The sequence below is a fragment of the Rousettus aegyptiacus genome, unplaced genomic scaffold, assembly GCF_014176215.1.
Source record: "Rousettus aegyptiacus isolate mRouAeg1 unplaced genomic scaffold, mRouAeg1.p scaffold_m13_p_3, whole genome shotgun sequence".
NCBI classification, from domain to species: Eukaryota; Metazoa; Chordata; class Mammalia; order Chiroptera; family Pteropodidae; genus Rousettus; species Rousettus aegyptiacus.
In genome coordinates, this window is record NW_023416306.1 from 157425232 (window position 1) to 157442089 (window position 16858).

Consider the following 16858-nt stretch of genomic DNA (forward strand, 5'->3'; position numbering starts at 1 on the left):
TTAATAGAACTTGCATTCTTTCAGATTTACTTTCCACCCATCACTTGGACTTAAGTAGTTTTTCTTTAGGAAAAGAGGTGTGAGGATCCATTACCACAATCATTCAGTTCCTGAAAGCCCTTTAAAGAATAGGGTGCTTTTCAGAAGATGTTGGAAGGATAATTTGCACCTCATAAATAAAATATTTAAGAAATATGATATGTGCATACTATGTTTTAGGCTGTAATTGCCCATAACAAGATTTATATATCTTATAGCATAATCCAAAGGCTTCCACTTTTACATCTCTACTTGATTGAATACAAGTTGTCCTAACATTAACTCCTAAATATAGAATAAATACTGCTTTATTAATATGTGACTTTTAGATAAAATCAAGATCTCACGGCCACACATCCTTTAATATATGTAAATAATACAGATCTTAAATACAGCAGTATTAGCCAGGAAAAAGAATAAACCAGCCTTATATCAGACCCTATAGCAAGACTGAAAGAGTTTATTTCCTCTGAAACCAGTTACTTCTCATATTGGGCTCATAGTCCTTCCCAACTCACATCTGAGCTGTTTTAAAAATGCATATAGAAATACTTATTGTAGAAACTCCATCAACTCCACCAAGTTTTATCAGTTGAAATATTCCTGATAAAGTTGAATCCTAAGCCACCTTCAACTGCAAGAGTAGAATTATAGTTTTTCTTTAAAACACCACTTAAGAAAGAGAAAGGGAAAAAAGGGAAGAGCGAGCTGAAAAAAAGAGGGGAAAGTAGTATGAGATGAGAAGATCATTTTCTATGAGGAAAAAGATGAATGACAAAATAAAAAGAAACACTTGAAAAGTTTTTTTTTTTTTTTTTAGAAAGCCCTTATTGCATAATTTGAGTGTTGTCACATCATCAAATGAAATAAATATAGGGGTAAATGAGAGCTAAATGTGTGTAAGTTTACACAATATCAAGGCAAGGCAGTGCCCTCTACATGTAACGTAGCAGTATTAGAACCAAGCGTTAATAGAGTTGTCTACTGCCTTCAAGGAATTAAGAACATTCATGATTACTTTGGTTTTTCTTCTCATTTCACTAGAGCTATAAATTGAGTAGCAATATGCCATTTTAAAGATAGAAAAACTAAATTAAAATAAATAGGGAAGGCAAATAGCATAGCGTTACTTGTTTAAGCTCCACTGTGTAACTCCCAAGGTTTGAAGGTCTAGTTCTAGCATTTAGCTAGATATATGGCCAGGGACAAGTGACTTAACCCTTCTAAGCCTTGCTTTCTCTAGTATAACATGGATTTAATCACAGTACCTAAAGGACAGGGTGGTTTTAGGAGTTAAGGAAGAGAATAAATACATCATATTTACCACAGTAATACAGTAATATACTAACACAAACAAAAATAGCCTGTGATAACAAAAAACTCAAAATCCGGGCCTCTTAACTCCATGGATACATTTTAGTCAGAACTGCTGCCTCCGTTGTGAGGCATTTTCTTTTACAGAGTGAGACACTGGCAATTCAGTGGAATAACAACACACTTTCTCTCACCATGACTGTGCAATAGATATACTACCTCATTCTAAAAAACACAAGGTGTTATTTTCTTTCATAAAACTTTGTGGGATAAAAACGCGATTTATGTAACCATGCATTAGAAACTTATTATGATTATATATTAGGAAACTAAGTGAAAGGCACAATGAGAATTTGTAATTACTTTCAATTTTTCCATTGAGTCCCTGGAGAAGGTCTTACAAGCTGCATCAATTTCCTTTCCTATCACACCAAGAATGGATTCCTGTTCAGTCTCCAGGCAAAGAAGTTGATCCTTGAGCTGCAATCTGGCCTCTTCCATCCTCCTTAAGTGCTCTTCTTCATTGCTTATGTGTTTCTCCTAGAGCATGTATAAGAAATAAAAACAATTATTAAGTGGAGACCAGAAACAGACACGCAATATCTGCACAACCAACTCGAAGAAGTGTATCAGAAAACAGATCTGGCTCTGTCAGTCCCTTTACTAAAATAAAACATTCTGCCTACTCGTTAACCGAGGTTATGTTATAGAGAATTCATAAGTAGGGCATTGAGGGAACTGGTAAGTAGATACTTGGCAAGGAAAATTACAGTAATTTAGTAACCAAAAGAACAAGAAGTTGAAAAAAAAAAACCTTTACCATTTCATGTCATTAATGGGTTGAAGAGTAAAAGCTGATGCTACAAACTGATTTTGAGCTTTCAAAGATATTAGTAAAACACTAAAAAATGCAAAATGTCAAATGAGATGCTGTCAGTTTTTCATTTCAAAAAAATGTTACTACCTTAATCTTATCAAAACATTATTTTTAAAAAGCCTGAATTTTCAAATGCAGTCATACTGCATAAAAGCTTTGAGTCATGAAAACCTGATAAAAGAAGGATGGAGGCACTTTTCAAGTAAGCAATAATATTTAATGAAAAGGGATTCCTTTGGAACTCTGTAAGAGATTACAAGGACTTGGGGGTGCCCTACGGCAAAACAAAACAATTTTCAATCATTATGATTACACAATTTCCTTACTAGATAAATTCAAGTCATACTGCACAAGGCCTGCAGGAGGGAAAAAAAAAAAAAGGCAGAATCACTAGAATTATAAGTGTAAACAATAAACCAGAAAGTCCTGATGGCTGGCTAGTTTTGCCTTCAGTCATTACAGTAGCCTGATCATCTTTACCTACCTTAGTAAATACAACACAAGCAGGAAGATTAAGTGGTCAACAAACTTAGTAAATACAACACAAGCAGGAAGATTAAGTGGTCGACAAACTCTGCTTGAATTTAAAATAACAAAGAGATCTAGCTGCTCGATGAAAATTAATCTTGAAAGGTAGAATGGTATTTTAGCAGAATACCATCAATTCAACTTACTTTTAAAAATGAATGGAATACCCTCTGCCCAAAAGAAGAATCCTTTCACAAGCTGTCTTCTGCCCTTCTCTCCAGCCTCATCGCCCTCTTTTACACTGTCATACTTCAGCTTCTTGCAGCTTCTGAGATATGCCTACCTGTGTCTCCTCCAACCAATCTGATGTGTATAACTGGGGGTGAACTTGCAGTATTTCAAAAGGAGCTGGTAGGCAATTGACAGCATTTACCTTGATGAGTACATCATCCCAGTCTAGATCTCAGCTTTGTAAACTAAGGAACTGGATTTTCTTTTCTTTCTGGTACTTAAAATGGAGTCGTTGAGCAGTAGAGTAAACATTAAGCTCATTAGAGAATAAAGTACAAACTAGAATGCCACTCAATTAACTACATTAGTTTACAATGAGAACCATAACTGCCATATGGAGCAAAATGCCTGTGTCAGCATGACCAGTACATTTTCTCCTTGTAGACCAATCTAGATGGGAAAGCAAATTATAATCAGAATGTTGTTTAAGGAACAGGAAATCGGAGCAGGGGGGGTTGTTTTATGAAGCAATGTTTAAATGGCATCATGCTAATGGCAGCCTGGTGTGTCCATCTACACATTAGGGTTTTAGGAACCACAATAACAAGAATGTTCCATTCTCCTGGGATGGCGAGTGCTGATATACGTCTCCCTAATTTTCTTCTTTGTCCACATTCAGATTCTGACAAACTCTCCCTCCTGATTGATTCATTTCTTTAGATATATTGATATCTTCACTGTCTTCCTCTCATCTAGGAATCTTTCTAAAAAATTAACATCCTGGCTCTGAATAATATTTGATGATTGTATAACTTATCTACTAGAAAGCAACCTTACTCTCAAGTCTCCAGGTGAAGCTACTTGCCTCTGTATTGTTGCTACATAACTACAAGAACGCATCAAGACAAACACTATTTCTTTCTGAAATAATGCAGCATCAGAGTTGTACACAACAGATCAGTCAGAGGACACATGTGCAAGCAAATCTGCCAACTACACTTCTTATCTTTCAAGACCCAGTCTCCCTTCTTTCCTGACTTCCCAACACAGCATGTTCCCACAGTACATTATTTATATCATAGTTTTAAAAAAATGTATCAAGCTGTAATATAATTGTTTTTGCAGCTGCCTCCCTCAATAAACTATTTAGAAGACTACGAAACATGTTAATAATCATTTTTAAACTCCCAACTTTGCTGAATAAGTGATTTAAAACATGTTTTGAAGGCTCCAACACTACAAGGACCCATTCATCAATTTACCGTGCAGATCTATACCAGAGGCTACTGAAGTTGCTAGGAGGTTTCCTCTACTCATACATAGGCCTTCAGACTGCTTCAGTGTTCTCGCTCTTATGATGTTAATATATTTTTTAAATTAAGTTTATTGGGGTAACATCAGTTAATACAATTATATAATTTTCAGGTGTATATTATAATTTGATGTCTGTATAATCTATTGTGTGTTCACCACCCAAAGTCCAGTTTCCTTCAGCTACCATATATTTGATCCCCTTTACCCACTTCGCCCTCCTCTTAGTCCCCTATATTTGACCTCTTTTACCCATTAAAAGAGAAAATACTCTCCCAGGGGTTACTGATATATTTAGAGGGTAACTGTCCAGAATCGAAAGCCAGGCAATTCACAATGACGTTCTGATTTTTCTGTTCTCGTCTGCCTCTCATCCACCTTTCTGTTATCTACTATCACTCTTCTGTGTTCTGTTATTTTATTCTTATTAAGAAGACAAAACTATTTCCATATTTTGATATTCTTAGAATGTTTATATTGTCAGAAAAGGCTCTATAAATTCAATCTCTTTAGCAAAGACTGAAAATTTCATTACCCACATTACTCTCCTCCATGAGACAATTAGCACGTCACATCTAATCTCCTTTGAAGAAAGACTCACAGAACTGTGAACTCACATGAACCTTAGAGATCATCAGATTCAACTACCTGTTCTTTTAGGAATCCCTTCTTTTTACATTTCTGATAGATGGTCATCCAACCCTACGTGACGAGCTCAAGTTTCAAGGAACAGAGGACTGGACAAAATTGTAAAATCTCTCCATTAATCTAAGTGCTATACTCAAGAATTAAAGTAAATAAATGAATCCTCCACCCCTACCAAATCTTCTAACATTCCAGGTAGAGGTCCATGTTCTTTTATTGATCCAGGTTTCAAACACCGCACCGTACTGGTTCTCCATCCTCTGTGTGTGCTCTGAGATGCTAAAGCTAAGAGTCAAGTTCTTCCATTCTGTACTTAAGCAATTGTAATTTCATTTATTCACTCATTCAACAAATTTTTATGGAAAGCCTACCATGGTAAGACATTCTTCTGAGTGTTAGGGACAGAGTGAATGAGATAGATAAGATTCCTGCCCTCATAGAGCCAATAAATATCTCCTTTAAAGTTCATCAGTTTTATTTTGTCCCATTCTTATGGCCTAAGGATATCTATTTGTACACTAATTGTGGCACGCAATAAGTCAGCTCTTTCTCTCCCAGTTTCAAGTTTCAGAAATATCTCTACCTATGGAGCAAGCACAGCTACTTCTGTAGGAGGTTGGGAAGCTGGCAGACATTAATTTATACATCCTGTCTGGTTTGGGGGCACATGGATTAAAGAGGGCTGATGATCTGTTTAGGCACTATCGTGCTATTCCCTGGTCTTCCAGTGAATTCGAAGACAACAATAATTATAAAACAAAAGCTACCATGTTTCTAGAGAACCAGAGGCGCGTCTTTGTGGGGGGCAGAGGAGGTGGGGATAGGTATAGAAAGAGCTGACCGAGTAGTCTATGTGATCCAAAAAGAGAGATATTCTAGATGATGGCTGAGTTTGATAAAGAATCTTAGAGAAAAAAACCCAGCCCTTAATCTCACAAATAAGGAAACCAAAGTTTAGACAGAATAAACAACATGAATAAAGTCAAAGAGCCTATGACCCATAACCTGAGTCCCCTGACTCTCTGACTTGTGCTCTCTATTAAAATGCTAGAAAGGTCAATGTGAAAAACTCAGGAATGTTATCAGCAGATTATATGAGGACTAACATAGTCTTAAAGTAGAAAGAATAACTCAAAAATATTTCTGAATGAGCCTTATTATTACAAAGAAGAATATATGATATATTGAAAATTCAGAATAGACCACCGAAAAAAGGGAAAAAAACCATTGAGCATGCACAGTATCTGATCCTGGCAGATTTTATTTAAAAAGTATACAAATTGCACACGAAGCATGTGTAGTTCCACTATCAAGATGGTAAAGATTTTAAAAAGTTTCCATTTCAGGACAAGAAAGGTTTATGTTACTGATATTTGTGTCTAAAGAAAATAAAAAATACGGCTCACAATCTCATTTCATATTTCTTTCTCTCTCTCTCTCTCTCTCTCTCTTTCTCTCTCTCTCTCTCTCTCTCTCTCTCTCTCTCACACACACACACACACACACACACACACACACACACAGTTGATTGGCTTGATCAATGGACCTGCAATATAAAAGATAAGAAATGTTCCTCTAATTATATATTTGTGTTTCAGTATGCTCTTTACAACTCAGAACTCTCACTTTCCCAAAGGCTGTAAAGATTATAAGGAGACATGATCTTAATGGAAATACAATAACTTCAGGAAAACTAGAGCATGTCCAAAATGTTATCTCCTTAGTAAAAGCTTATGAAATCCCTTCACTATCTTAAGAAGTTCATAAAAGCTACTTTATTTCCAATATGGCTATTACATGAAATAAAGAGTTCTTCACACACCTTAACAGAAACATTATGGTAAATAAAACACACACACAACTAAATAAATCATTAATTTACAAAGTTAATGTTCTTCCTTTACTGAAAACTGACTTGAATAAGCAAGTGTGACAATATTTCAGGCCCAAGGCCATTTTTAATGCATCAGCAGTGGGTGAAGAAGAGACTAGATAAGAGGTAAAAAGAGATCAAATAATATTAAAGGGTGAAATAAAAACTAAGGGTGTAATTCAAAGTTATTGGAAGCATGCCTTGTGGAAACTCAACCTGCCCACATCACCTAAAAAGTTTTGAGGAAGAATATTTCTGTAACTCAAGATAGCTGTTATGCCTAAGCCTTAAATCCAGAACACTAGCATTTTAAGACAAATTATGAAACTATCCTGAACAAAAACTGGATCTGTCTGGAAGCCATTTATCTGACTCTCTAAAGAAGGTTCACATTACTTATGCCAACAGAGTTGAGTCAGCTGCAAGGAAGTTAAGACACAATATGAAATGCCAACCAAGGCAGAAAGTATAGCATGTCTAAAAGAGAAAAATCTACCATGGATATTACCGGAGATCTGAAAGAAGCTTCATCTGGAAAATGACCACACTGCAGTTTAAACTGTCTTCCAAAACAGCCAATAAATAAATAACACATAAAGCGCTGTTCATACCACAAGTACTTTTTTTCAAATTTATTTCTTAAAAATAGATTTTTAAGAAATCTTGTATTTCTTAAATATGATAGATTTCTTAAATTCAAATATGGCGATATATGGAACATTTATATTGGCACCAAAAGTAAACCCCCAAAAAGTAAACAAAATAAATAAATAAAGTAATAGCAATTTAAAATCTATAGTTCAGATCAATTTGAGAAAGTCTTCATGAATTCGACCTACACATATCCTTTGCCATCTGTGAACCCAGCACTACTGAGGAATAAAGAGGGCAAGGAAAAATCAAATTGAATTTTTTTGTTATTATAAAAGTCCAATAATATGCACTTCCTACATCACCACATGGATATTTTAACAAGACAGATAAGCTAGGAAGAATAAGTCCCCTCTCTATGCTCCCAGGTCACTTTATTCCAGCTTCTGCTATAGAATTTACTACTATGTGCGTCTTTCATATCTGTCTCCTCATCAGGCTGTCAATTCCTCTAGGACAAAAGTCTTCTGCATTTAAATATCCCAACACCTAGTAGAGTATTTCACATAGCAGTCAGTCAATAAATTTTCTGAAACATATCTATCCTATTGTGTTCCTTTTACTACGCAAGAATTTTTTTCCAAGTGTCTTTATGTGCCAAGAATGGTAAACCCCAACTATACAACAACAACAACAAAAAAAAACTAAAAAACTAATCTCTGAACTTGAAACTTGAATAACTTTTTGTGTTTCAGTAACATGGTTTTTTGCAATAAGTTAATTAATAAACTCATTGAGGGCAATCATCTTTTCCGCAGCGGGCTGTTGTAACTGTCAAGGCAAGATGATGTCACATCCAGGAAGCGCTGCCGGTGGTGAGAAGTAATCAGATGCAGGATGAGAGGATGAGGTGGTAATTTATATGTATTTAGAAAGCAAAAGAACATTGTAATTTCTACAAGAATATTTGGTTTCGTAAAACAAAAATGCTACTAGTTTGTGAGTTAGATAAACACTCTTCTTTCTTCTCTGTAAGTAGATGCTTTACACTATTTCTTTCGAAAGAGAGAAAGAAGTTACGATTAATAGTATGTTAAGAGTAAGAACTGAGAGCATTAGAAGAACAGTAGTGCTAACAGAAAAAGTAAAGGTATAATTAGAACACTGGATATGTGACTTGATGCATGTTAAAACTTAGGTGTGCAAGACTTTCCAATCCATAATCTGGTTTTAGGCTTAGGAAAGGTATCCAGAAGACAGAAAAAGCTGGAAATTCTAATTTAAACTTCTAATCCCATTCAAGGAAATTATTTTTGCCTCAGGCTTCTTGGTATCTTTTTCTAGGAGAATGTTGAGCAATACAAAGATCATTGGCAGCATAACTGAAAAGGTGTGAGGATATGTACTGGATACATTCCTAGAAATTAATATTCAAAGTTGGAAACAAAAATATCTCTAAAGGGTATCTTGTGCATTCATTATGTCTTAGGACCATTTTGTAATTATTACATATTTCTATGAAGTCAAATGCCTGGAAAAAGAAATAACATTATTTAAAATCAGCCACTTTTAATGCGTTTCTGTTTCTGAAACAAAATATAGACAAGGAAACAAACAACTCAAGATTCAAATTATGCATTTGGAACGAAGATTGTTTAATTTCAAAAAGAAAAAAAGAATTTATCATTCATCTCCAGAGAAATGTTTATAAGCTTACAGTGCCTTTAAAAATCATCAGAATTTCTTCCCCTCCTCCTTTTTTCCCCAAAAGAATGCTTAAACATGCATTATTCTTTTGAAAGACTATGAAAAAAAAATTGTTAAATAAATCTCCAAAAAACGTTAACTCATGTACACAGTGAGCAGCTCATAGCTGTTTTTTTCCTAAAATTTAAAGGGTATTGTTTGTTCAACATTAAGTGACAAAATGGATTGAGTCAACAAGTACTTTAAACAGTGATGAAAGAAAAACCCAATGAAAATAAACCTAGGATATTCACTTTATGTTCCCTTTTAGGGTATATCGAAGCAAGACTGGACTGCTTAACTTCAACAAAACACTGAAACAGATAATATAGAACTCTTTAGGTGGCCTAGTGCCCACTACAACCAATTCTACATGCTGTTATTCAGCCTTCACTATGGGCATCACTAGCCATTTCAAGATTAAATGAAATCAAATCAATAGTGCAGGATTCTAAAGAAAAGTGCCCAACAGAACTGCCTTCCTCTCAAGCCCTGTAGTTATCAACAAATGGCAGGCCACTCAATCAGGTTCAAATAGGGGGTCATAAAGACCCAAAGTTTAACTTCATTCTTTAAATCCATTTAAAATCAACCTCTTTGACTGTCAGTGGTTGGTAGAGGAGTCGTTGCCAAAGGAGTTTGAAAAGGGCTTTTCCACACCCGTTCCATTTTGGAAAGCAGAGACCAAATGTACTTCTATACACCTTTATTTCTTGCCCCTCCATCTGCCACAGCTGCATGTATCACTGTCCCCACCCCCGCGGCACTATCACTGCACTTTTGCATTCTAAACTTGTTTCTTAGTATCTGGCACAGTGTTTCACGCATCTTAAGCACTCTAATGCTCTGATGTTTCAATCAATTCTCTGTAAAAGTCAAGGACTACTCTGGACTTAATGACTACAAACGGTTCAACTAAAAACGCTTTGTAAGTGGCAAACACAGAATTTATAATTTTTCCTTTAATTTGACCATTTTATTATTCTCACTGCTATTGTTTTTTTAAGATCACAGGAATGTGACGGAAAATTACTCATAACATCCTAAGATGTTAGTGTTTATTTAGAGTATCTGGTTCAAATTTGTCTCCAAATTAATTTGTGGAAGCTACAGCTTTCTTCTCTCCACAATTTAAAATAGATGCAGCACCAAAGAAGAGTACAGTCTGCCTAAAACTGGCCCAAGATGTAAACATTAATGAAAATATAAGAAGTCACTAGCTCATTTGCTTCTACTTCTTTCTAGAGTTCTTCTGGAAAGAATTTAAAATCAGAGAATTCTGCCTTCTACTATCAAAGAGGTTTTAGTAAAAATGTGGATGTGATTTTGCAAAGTAGTGAATACTTTATAGAATAAACATCTGACAATCATATATATTTTTCCACATCATGAAAAATAGCAATCCTAAACAGATGGTCAAATTAGAACTGAAAAACAAAATTAAACAACACTGTTTCATTTCTTCCTGTCACAGATATCTTTTATGTGGCAATATCAGGTTTTAATTAGACTTTTCTAACAAAATCATTGATGGCTCCTTTTCCAAAATTTGTGTCAGGCTAAAATAATCAAAGTATGTGGATAATCAGTTGAATATAATACCCTAAATTTAAATTCAACACTAAGAGCGCAATGAAAAGACACAAATGTGACTCATTTCTCTGGCAATAAATAAAGGGGAAAAATAAAAGCAATTCTTGTTCATATCCTGTTTCCACCACAAACTATGCAATGTCGAGCAAGTCACAATATTATACTTTCAACCTCAGTTTCCACCATCTGTAAAAATGGGCATCATAAGTACACTTGCAAATGAAAATTATAATTATTATTTCTCAAAGATCAACATTTGTAGAAGAAAACTATTTCTTAAGTGTTTTTATCCAACATAGCCATAACTTTAAAATATGTTGCTAGGTTTCACTTCACAAATGAAGAAATCATTTCATGGGAAGGAGCCAAAATTAATTTCTATGAATCCTGATCTATTCAACACTTAAGTTCCTATGAACTGCTATAACCCTGGATATGTCACAATTTGTGGTGTTTAAGTGTCTCCTATTTCACTGTAGTTAGTCTCATATCCTGAAAGAATAATAGAAAATAAGATCTTCTCTTAAGAGAATTTAGTATAACTATGGAAATAAGCAAGTACTACACGGGACAGCTAAGTGTCCCAGGTAACCTACATAATCTATAGAGTGGGCAAAAAATAGTTCTCATAGATTCTGATACAATGGAAAAATCAAGATTGGTAAACCTGAGTCTTATTTCCACTTCCACTAATGGAGAGCTTGGAGCACTTGGGCAACTCAATTTAACTCCTTGGGTCAGAATTATCTCATCTATAAAAGAAGGTGTTGAGAGTTGGTATTAAAGTCCATCTACACTTTAGAAGTACACTGATGCCAAATGTTTTGGGAAATAACACCTTTGTCCAATAGTCCAGTGCAACCTTGTAAAGTTTGACAAAGCTTGTTAAAAACAAAAGCCATCTACGGCCATGCCACCCTGAACAAGCCAGATCCCATCTGATCTCAGAAGCTAAGCAGGGTCAGACCTGGTTAGTACTGGGATGGAAGACCACATAGGAAGACCAGGTGCTGTCGGCATAAAAGATAAAGAGTGAGGGATTGTAAGCTGGCAAGGTCCTTGCAATCTGTGAGGTCAACCAAAGGTTGCCTCGTCTAAAAATAAAACAAAACAAAACCAACTCATAGATTTTTGTGGGGCAAAAAACAGAAATTACTGAAAAGCCTTCCTTATAGTTATAGTGCTGCAGCAAGCTATAACTACAAGGTACGTGCAGCCACAGGCCAGCATCTCTTATAACAGAGGATATGGGTGGGTTAAAAGAGAAAAGTAAATTGAGGGAGCAGATACCTCTGGCTTCCTCCCAGGCTCGGGTATCTAGTGGCAAGAAGCTTACTCTCATAGTTCAGCTTAGAACTGGAGCAGCAACAAATACAAATGAAAGCTCCAAATATGGAAAGCACTGGATAAAAATTACTTGATCTATAATTGTAAAACAGAAAAGACAAAAATAATGTTATCAACAACAAAAGACTGCTACATTTACCAGATGAAATATTGGGTGGCAAGTAAACTTGATTCTGAAAAACGTTCAATGACATGCAAATTCAGAGTATGCAGCTATGCAAAGGGCATGATCCCAAATGGGATCCGTGTGTCTGTGTGTGTAGAAAATAACTCTGAAAAGAACTTCACCAAAACGTGAATAAAAAAAGTTAGCTGGTGTGATTACAGATGAGTTTTTATATCTTCCCAAGAAGTGTCCTGCATTTTCCACAAAGATAATCTACTGTTTTATCTTTGTTAAATGTTCCCTTTTAAAGAAAAAATATATATATCTTCCAAACCTATAATTTCAGGATTTTAATAAATGAACACAGTAAAATTAAATTATTCTTTGACTAATATTTGAAAATAAATGTCTTTATTATATTTTGCATTGGACTTAGGAAAACAATCTCAGAATATATCTATCACTTTCTTCCTACCATTTTCTTACTGCTTATAAATAGACCTGCCCAAAACATTATATATATATTTTTCATAAGACAACCATAATTATAAAATGTAAAGACCAAGAGAATATACAAACAGAATATTCTACAAAATAACTCTTATTTTTAGATACTGGTTATGTCTAAAATCTTATGCAAACATGTTCAAAATTAAAATTGATCTTTCTTTAGTACTTATAACTATAAAATTACTTGGAGAGCTCTAGAAAGATGGTCAGTATCATTAATAAACTCATACCTAGGTTAATGAAGTTTTTTACAAATTAGATCTGATATAGGTTTGTAAAGATAAAATATTTAAAGCCTTCACTACATAAGTTTTGATGACTTAATGAGTAAAAATCATTTAATCATATACTTGATGATTCAGAGTCCAGTGAAACCGATTAAAATATATTTATGATAGAAAAAACAGCATTACATGTTTCCAGATAAATGCTAGAAGAAAAATTTAATATTAATAAGATCCTTTTAAAACAAAAGAAGAAATCAACTACTTTCCTTTAAAATTTTAAGCAAAAAGTGTAATAAATTTAAATTGTACTATATATATATGGGAGAAAATTCTATCTGTAATGTTTCATGAGCATTTTCCCTAGTAAGAAGCTCATAATGAGCCTTAAATGCATATGTAAAAATTCTGCGAGTTACATAATACTTGTTCTCTTTGTCATGTAAAACTGAAAAATAACATTTGATGTTAAAGCAAAATCGGATGTTGGAAAAAATGCATTTTATTAGCACATATCACCACTGAATACATGAGGAAAATATGCTGAAGCTAGTTAACCTGTGAGCATATACTAAAAGCAATCTTGTACCACTGATTAAGGCTGCAGGTACCAATGCTGTGCATGAATTTTGATGCAGTTTTAAGATTTCTTAGCTTACCAAAGTAATAACAAGACAGGAAACACAAACCTAAACCAAAGTATGCGGCCAAAACAGTAGCAAGAAGTTTTTTAAAGGGGGAATGTGAATTAGTGGCATAAGTAGCATCTTGTGTTTATGCCGGGGATGGACACGCAAGAAAACTGTTTTGTTAAATAAACAGGAAAAGCTTCCCTTTTGATTCCAGCAGAGTAACATCAGAAACCCCTTCAATCCATAAGACCCCATTTATAAAGTTCATCACATTGCTTAAACAGTAATCACTGGGCTACAAGTCATAGGGCTTTTTTTCACTGGAAATGTATTTTTATCTTATGTTCATGTTTTATTTCCCCCAGTTGGGGACACACACACACACAGAAAAGGAGAAGAATGTATGTATATCTAAGGTTATCCATATTTCTTTATCTACATATATACATGTGTATGTACATGTATGTACACAAACACACTTCTTTATCCATAATTTACTTTTAAATTGCCCACTAGGTGTCAGGTTCTGTGCCTCATTAGGAACGGAAAAAGGACCAAGATTTGGTTCCTGTCATCAAGCAGCAAACGAAAAATTGACCACCTATTTGGTTTGCTTAACACGTGTGGCTTCAATATCGCTTGCTGATAAAACTCTTTTCAGAAGGGAACTCCTTTATAGACCATCTGTCTCAAATGAATCAATGTGGTCTGCATCTAAACTTCCAGTCAGTGTAGTTCTGCAGGAATCCCGACTCCCAGGTCCCCGGCCCTTAGCTACCTAACACATCATTAGACGGAGCATAGGCGGTCAATCAATACTTGCTGATTGGTTGACTGCTTGGCTGAATCATTAATTGGCATATATTTGGAAACAACAATAACAGAATAATGGCAGCTAATAATTGATAGCTTATTAGCTATCAGATACTTTACCAAGCCCTTCACGTACATTTTCACATTTAACTGTATAACAGAGGTATCATTGTATCTGTTTTAAAAGTAAGCCTCCAAGTTGTAAGCAACTTGCCTAAAGCCACATAGTGGGAAAATGATTTACACTCAAAGTTCTGCCAGTGGCCGCTAATGTTATACAACCTCTAAGAGAGAAAGGCCCTGTCTGTAAATGGTTCGACCCAATGACATTTTGATTTCTAGGTAACTATACTTTGTGGATCAATACAAATAGCTAAGTAAATCAAAATACGTAACAACCGAATAGCCAAAAAAAAAAAAAAAAGATAAGCAAGCATGTAGGCTGTATATATTGATGTGTGTGTATTTTTAAGATTATTCACCATTATAAACTTTATAGACATCTTTTCTCTACATTAGCAACCACTGTCAAGACTCAACTACATAGTTTTAACAACTGAAAGGGATTTTGTTTTTAATGATTCCATTATTAGCATTCAACTGCAGACCTGTTTCATATCTATATCCCATCCTCAGCATCCAGCAAAATGCCTACCACATACTAGATGCTCATTACAAACCAGTGGAACACAATCATTAACTCTTGAAACTGTTCTAAGAAAATGTTCCACTTATATGCCTGATAATGCATATATATCAGGAACATCACAAATAGAATCAGTGAAGAAACACTTATTTTAAACAGAACAAGGTAAACTTTACATTTTCAACAGATCAAAATTTTCACCACTATTTCTTAAATGCAAATAAATATAAAACATGTTAACACATCTTCAGGCTAAAATTTTAATTATGGAAAAGTTGGAAATTTTAGCATTATCTCCACAGCAACTACACCCTGGCAACAGATACCTTAAATATGTGTGAACATTAGACATAATCAAAACAAAGCATGACATAAAAACTAAACTGCAGTGGTTGTCAAGACTATAGGACTAAATTTAGCGACTTAAGCACATTTAATTACAAACTCTGAATTAACTTATATTTTACTTCCTTGATTTTAAAAATTACTAGAAAGCTAAATTCACTATGTTGTGTATATACATATATGTATATATGTGTATATATGTATATATGTATATATGTATATGTATATGTATATATATGTATATACATATACACATTGCAGTGAATTTTGCAAACAACAAGAAGAGGAAAAGATGAACAAAGCATTAGGAAAGTTTCTTCCTAGAGGTTTATGAAGAGTTTTATGACACCCCACCCAGTGATAGGTCCCTCATCATAGATGTTAGTAACCCTTATTAAGTGTGGGATCCATTTGGCCCAGCCTATTCTGCTTTATCCTATTAATCATATTTTAACAGTCTTTTTTACATTCCACTTCTATCACACTTGACTGCAAATCCTTTTAGGAAGTTGGTGGAAGAAACAGAAAGAAAATTTAAATATTCTGTCTTCTATTCTTAGTTGACTTTCTGCTATAAAAATAGTGACTCTCTGAAAGTCCCTAGTATTCTATCCAATGTCTGATATATAGCAGACACTCAAAATAAATTTACACATCCATTGGCAAGAAAGCAAGTAAGCCTGCTGGGGATGTTCCAAGGTTACCAACCCTCTTAAGCTCCAGTCTCTGCGACCACAAAAATAAGCATAATAGCATCAATTTCATAAAATTCCTATAAGTATTAAAAGTGCCTAGCACATGGTGAGCACTTTACTATTACATATTTTATTTTGAGCCTCCGTTTCCTCATAGGTTAAAGAGGATCAACAAAATCTAACCAGAGTTGTGAGAACTAAATAAGTTCACATAAGTAAATCAGCTTGGCACAATGCATGATGCATAGTAGGTCCTCAATAAACCATAATTCCTTTCTTTGCTATCTTGCTTCTAAATTCCCATTTTAAGATCCAGAAGAAATCTGAAATCATATGTATTAGAAGGTTACTGGTTGGTTTAAAGAATAAAATCACGGCATTCTAATAAACTTCTACCATTTTTTCCGGCACCGATACAACTTTCTATGGAACACTAAATTAGCATTCATTGATACATAAAATATGTTCTACAAGAAATACTAGAAGAGATGCAAATTCATCTTTTAAATTAGAATTCATTCATATTTTTACCTTTTCTTCTAGTTGGTCCTTCAAATTCTCATATTTTAGCTTCAGCTTTTTGTTCTCATTTTCATTCTGAGTTAATTCCTCTGTCAGCCTGTCATACTGTGATTTCAACTTCTCGAGCTGACAAAGATGGACTTTAGCCATATTCTTATCTTCTAAGCTTTCTGCCTGAGAAAAACAGAAGGAAAAAAGAGAAAGTCCACTGGCCATCACCAAATTGTACACGAAATTATACATTATATCGGTATAGGCAAATATGTCAAGATTTTGCTATCTCAAAGAATACATATATGAAAATACAAAAGAAATTCTTTTTGAATTTAT

At 34.4% G+C, this 16858-nt stretch overlaps 1 protein-coding gene and 1 pseudogene across 8 annotated transcripts in view; one reads left to right on the forward strand and one right to left on the reverse strand.

Moving 5' to 3' along the window:
* The window catches only part of CEP128 (centrosomal protein 128), a 329036-nt gene that overhangs the window by 194691 nt on the left and 117487 nt on the right, over window positions 1-16858 (reverse strand). For all 8 annotated transcript variants that reach the window (XM_036218273.1, XM_036218272.1, XM_036218269.1 and 5 more), the window contains 2 exons: window positions 16538-16702; window positions 1717-1893 (listed from right to left, as the gene is read on the reverse strand). In XM_036218273.1, the coding sequence (XP_036074166.1) occupies window positions 1717-1893; window positions 16538-16702 (342 nt within the window). The remainder of the gene's footprint in view (window positions 1-1716; window positions 1894-16537; window positions 16703-16858) is intronic.
* On the forward strand, window positions 11589-11707 carry LOC118601269 (annotated as a pseudogene).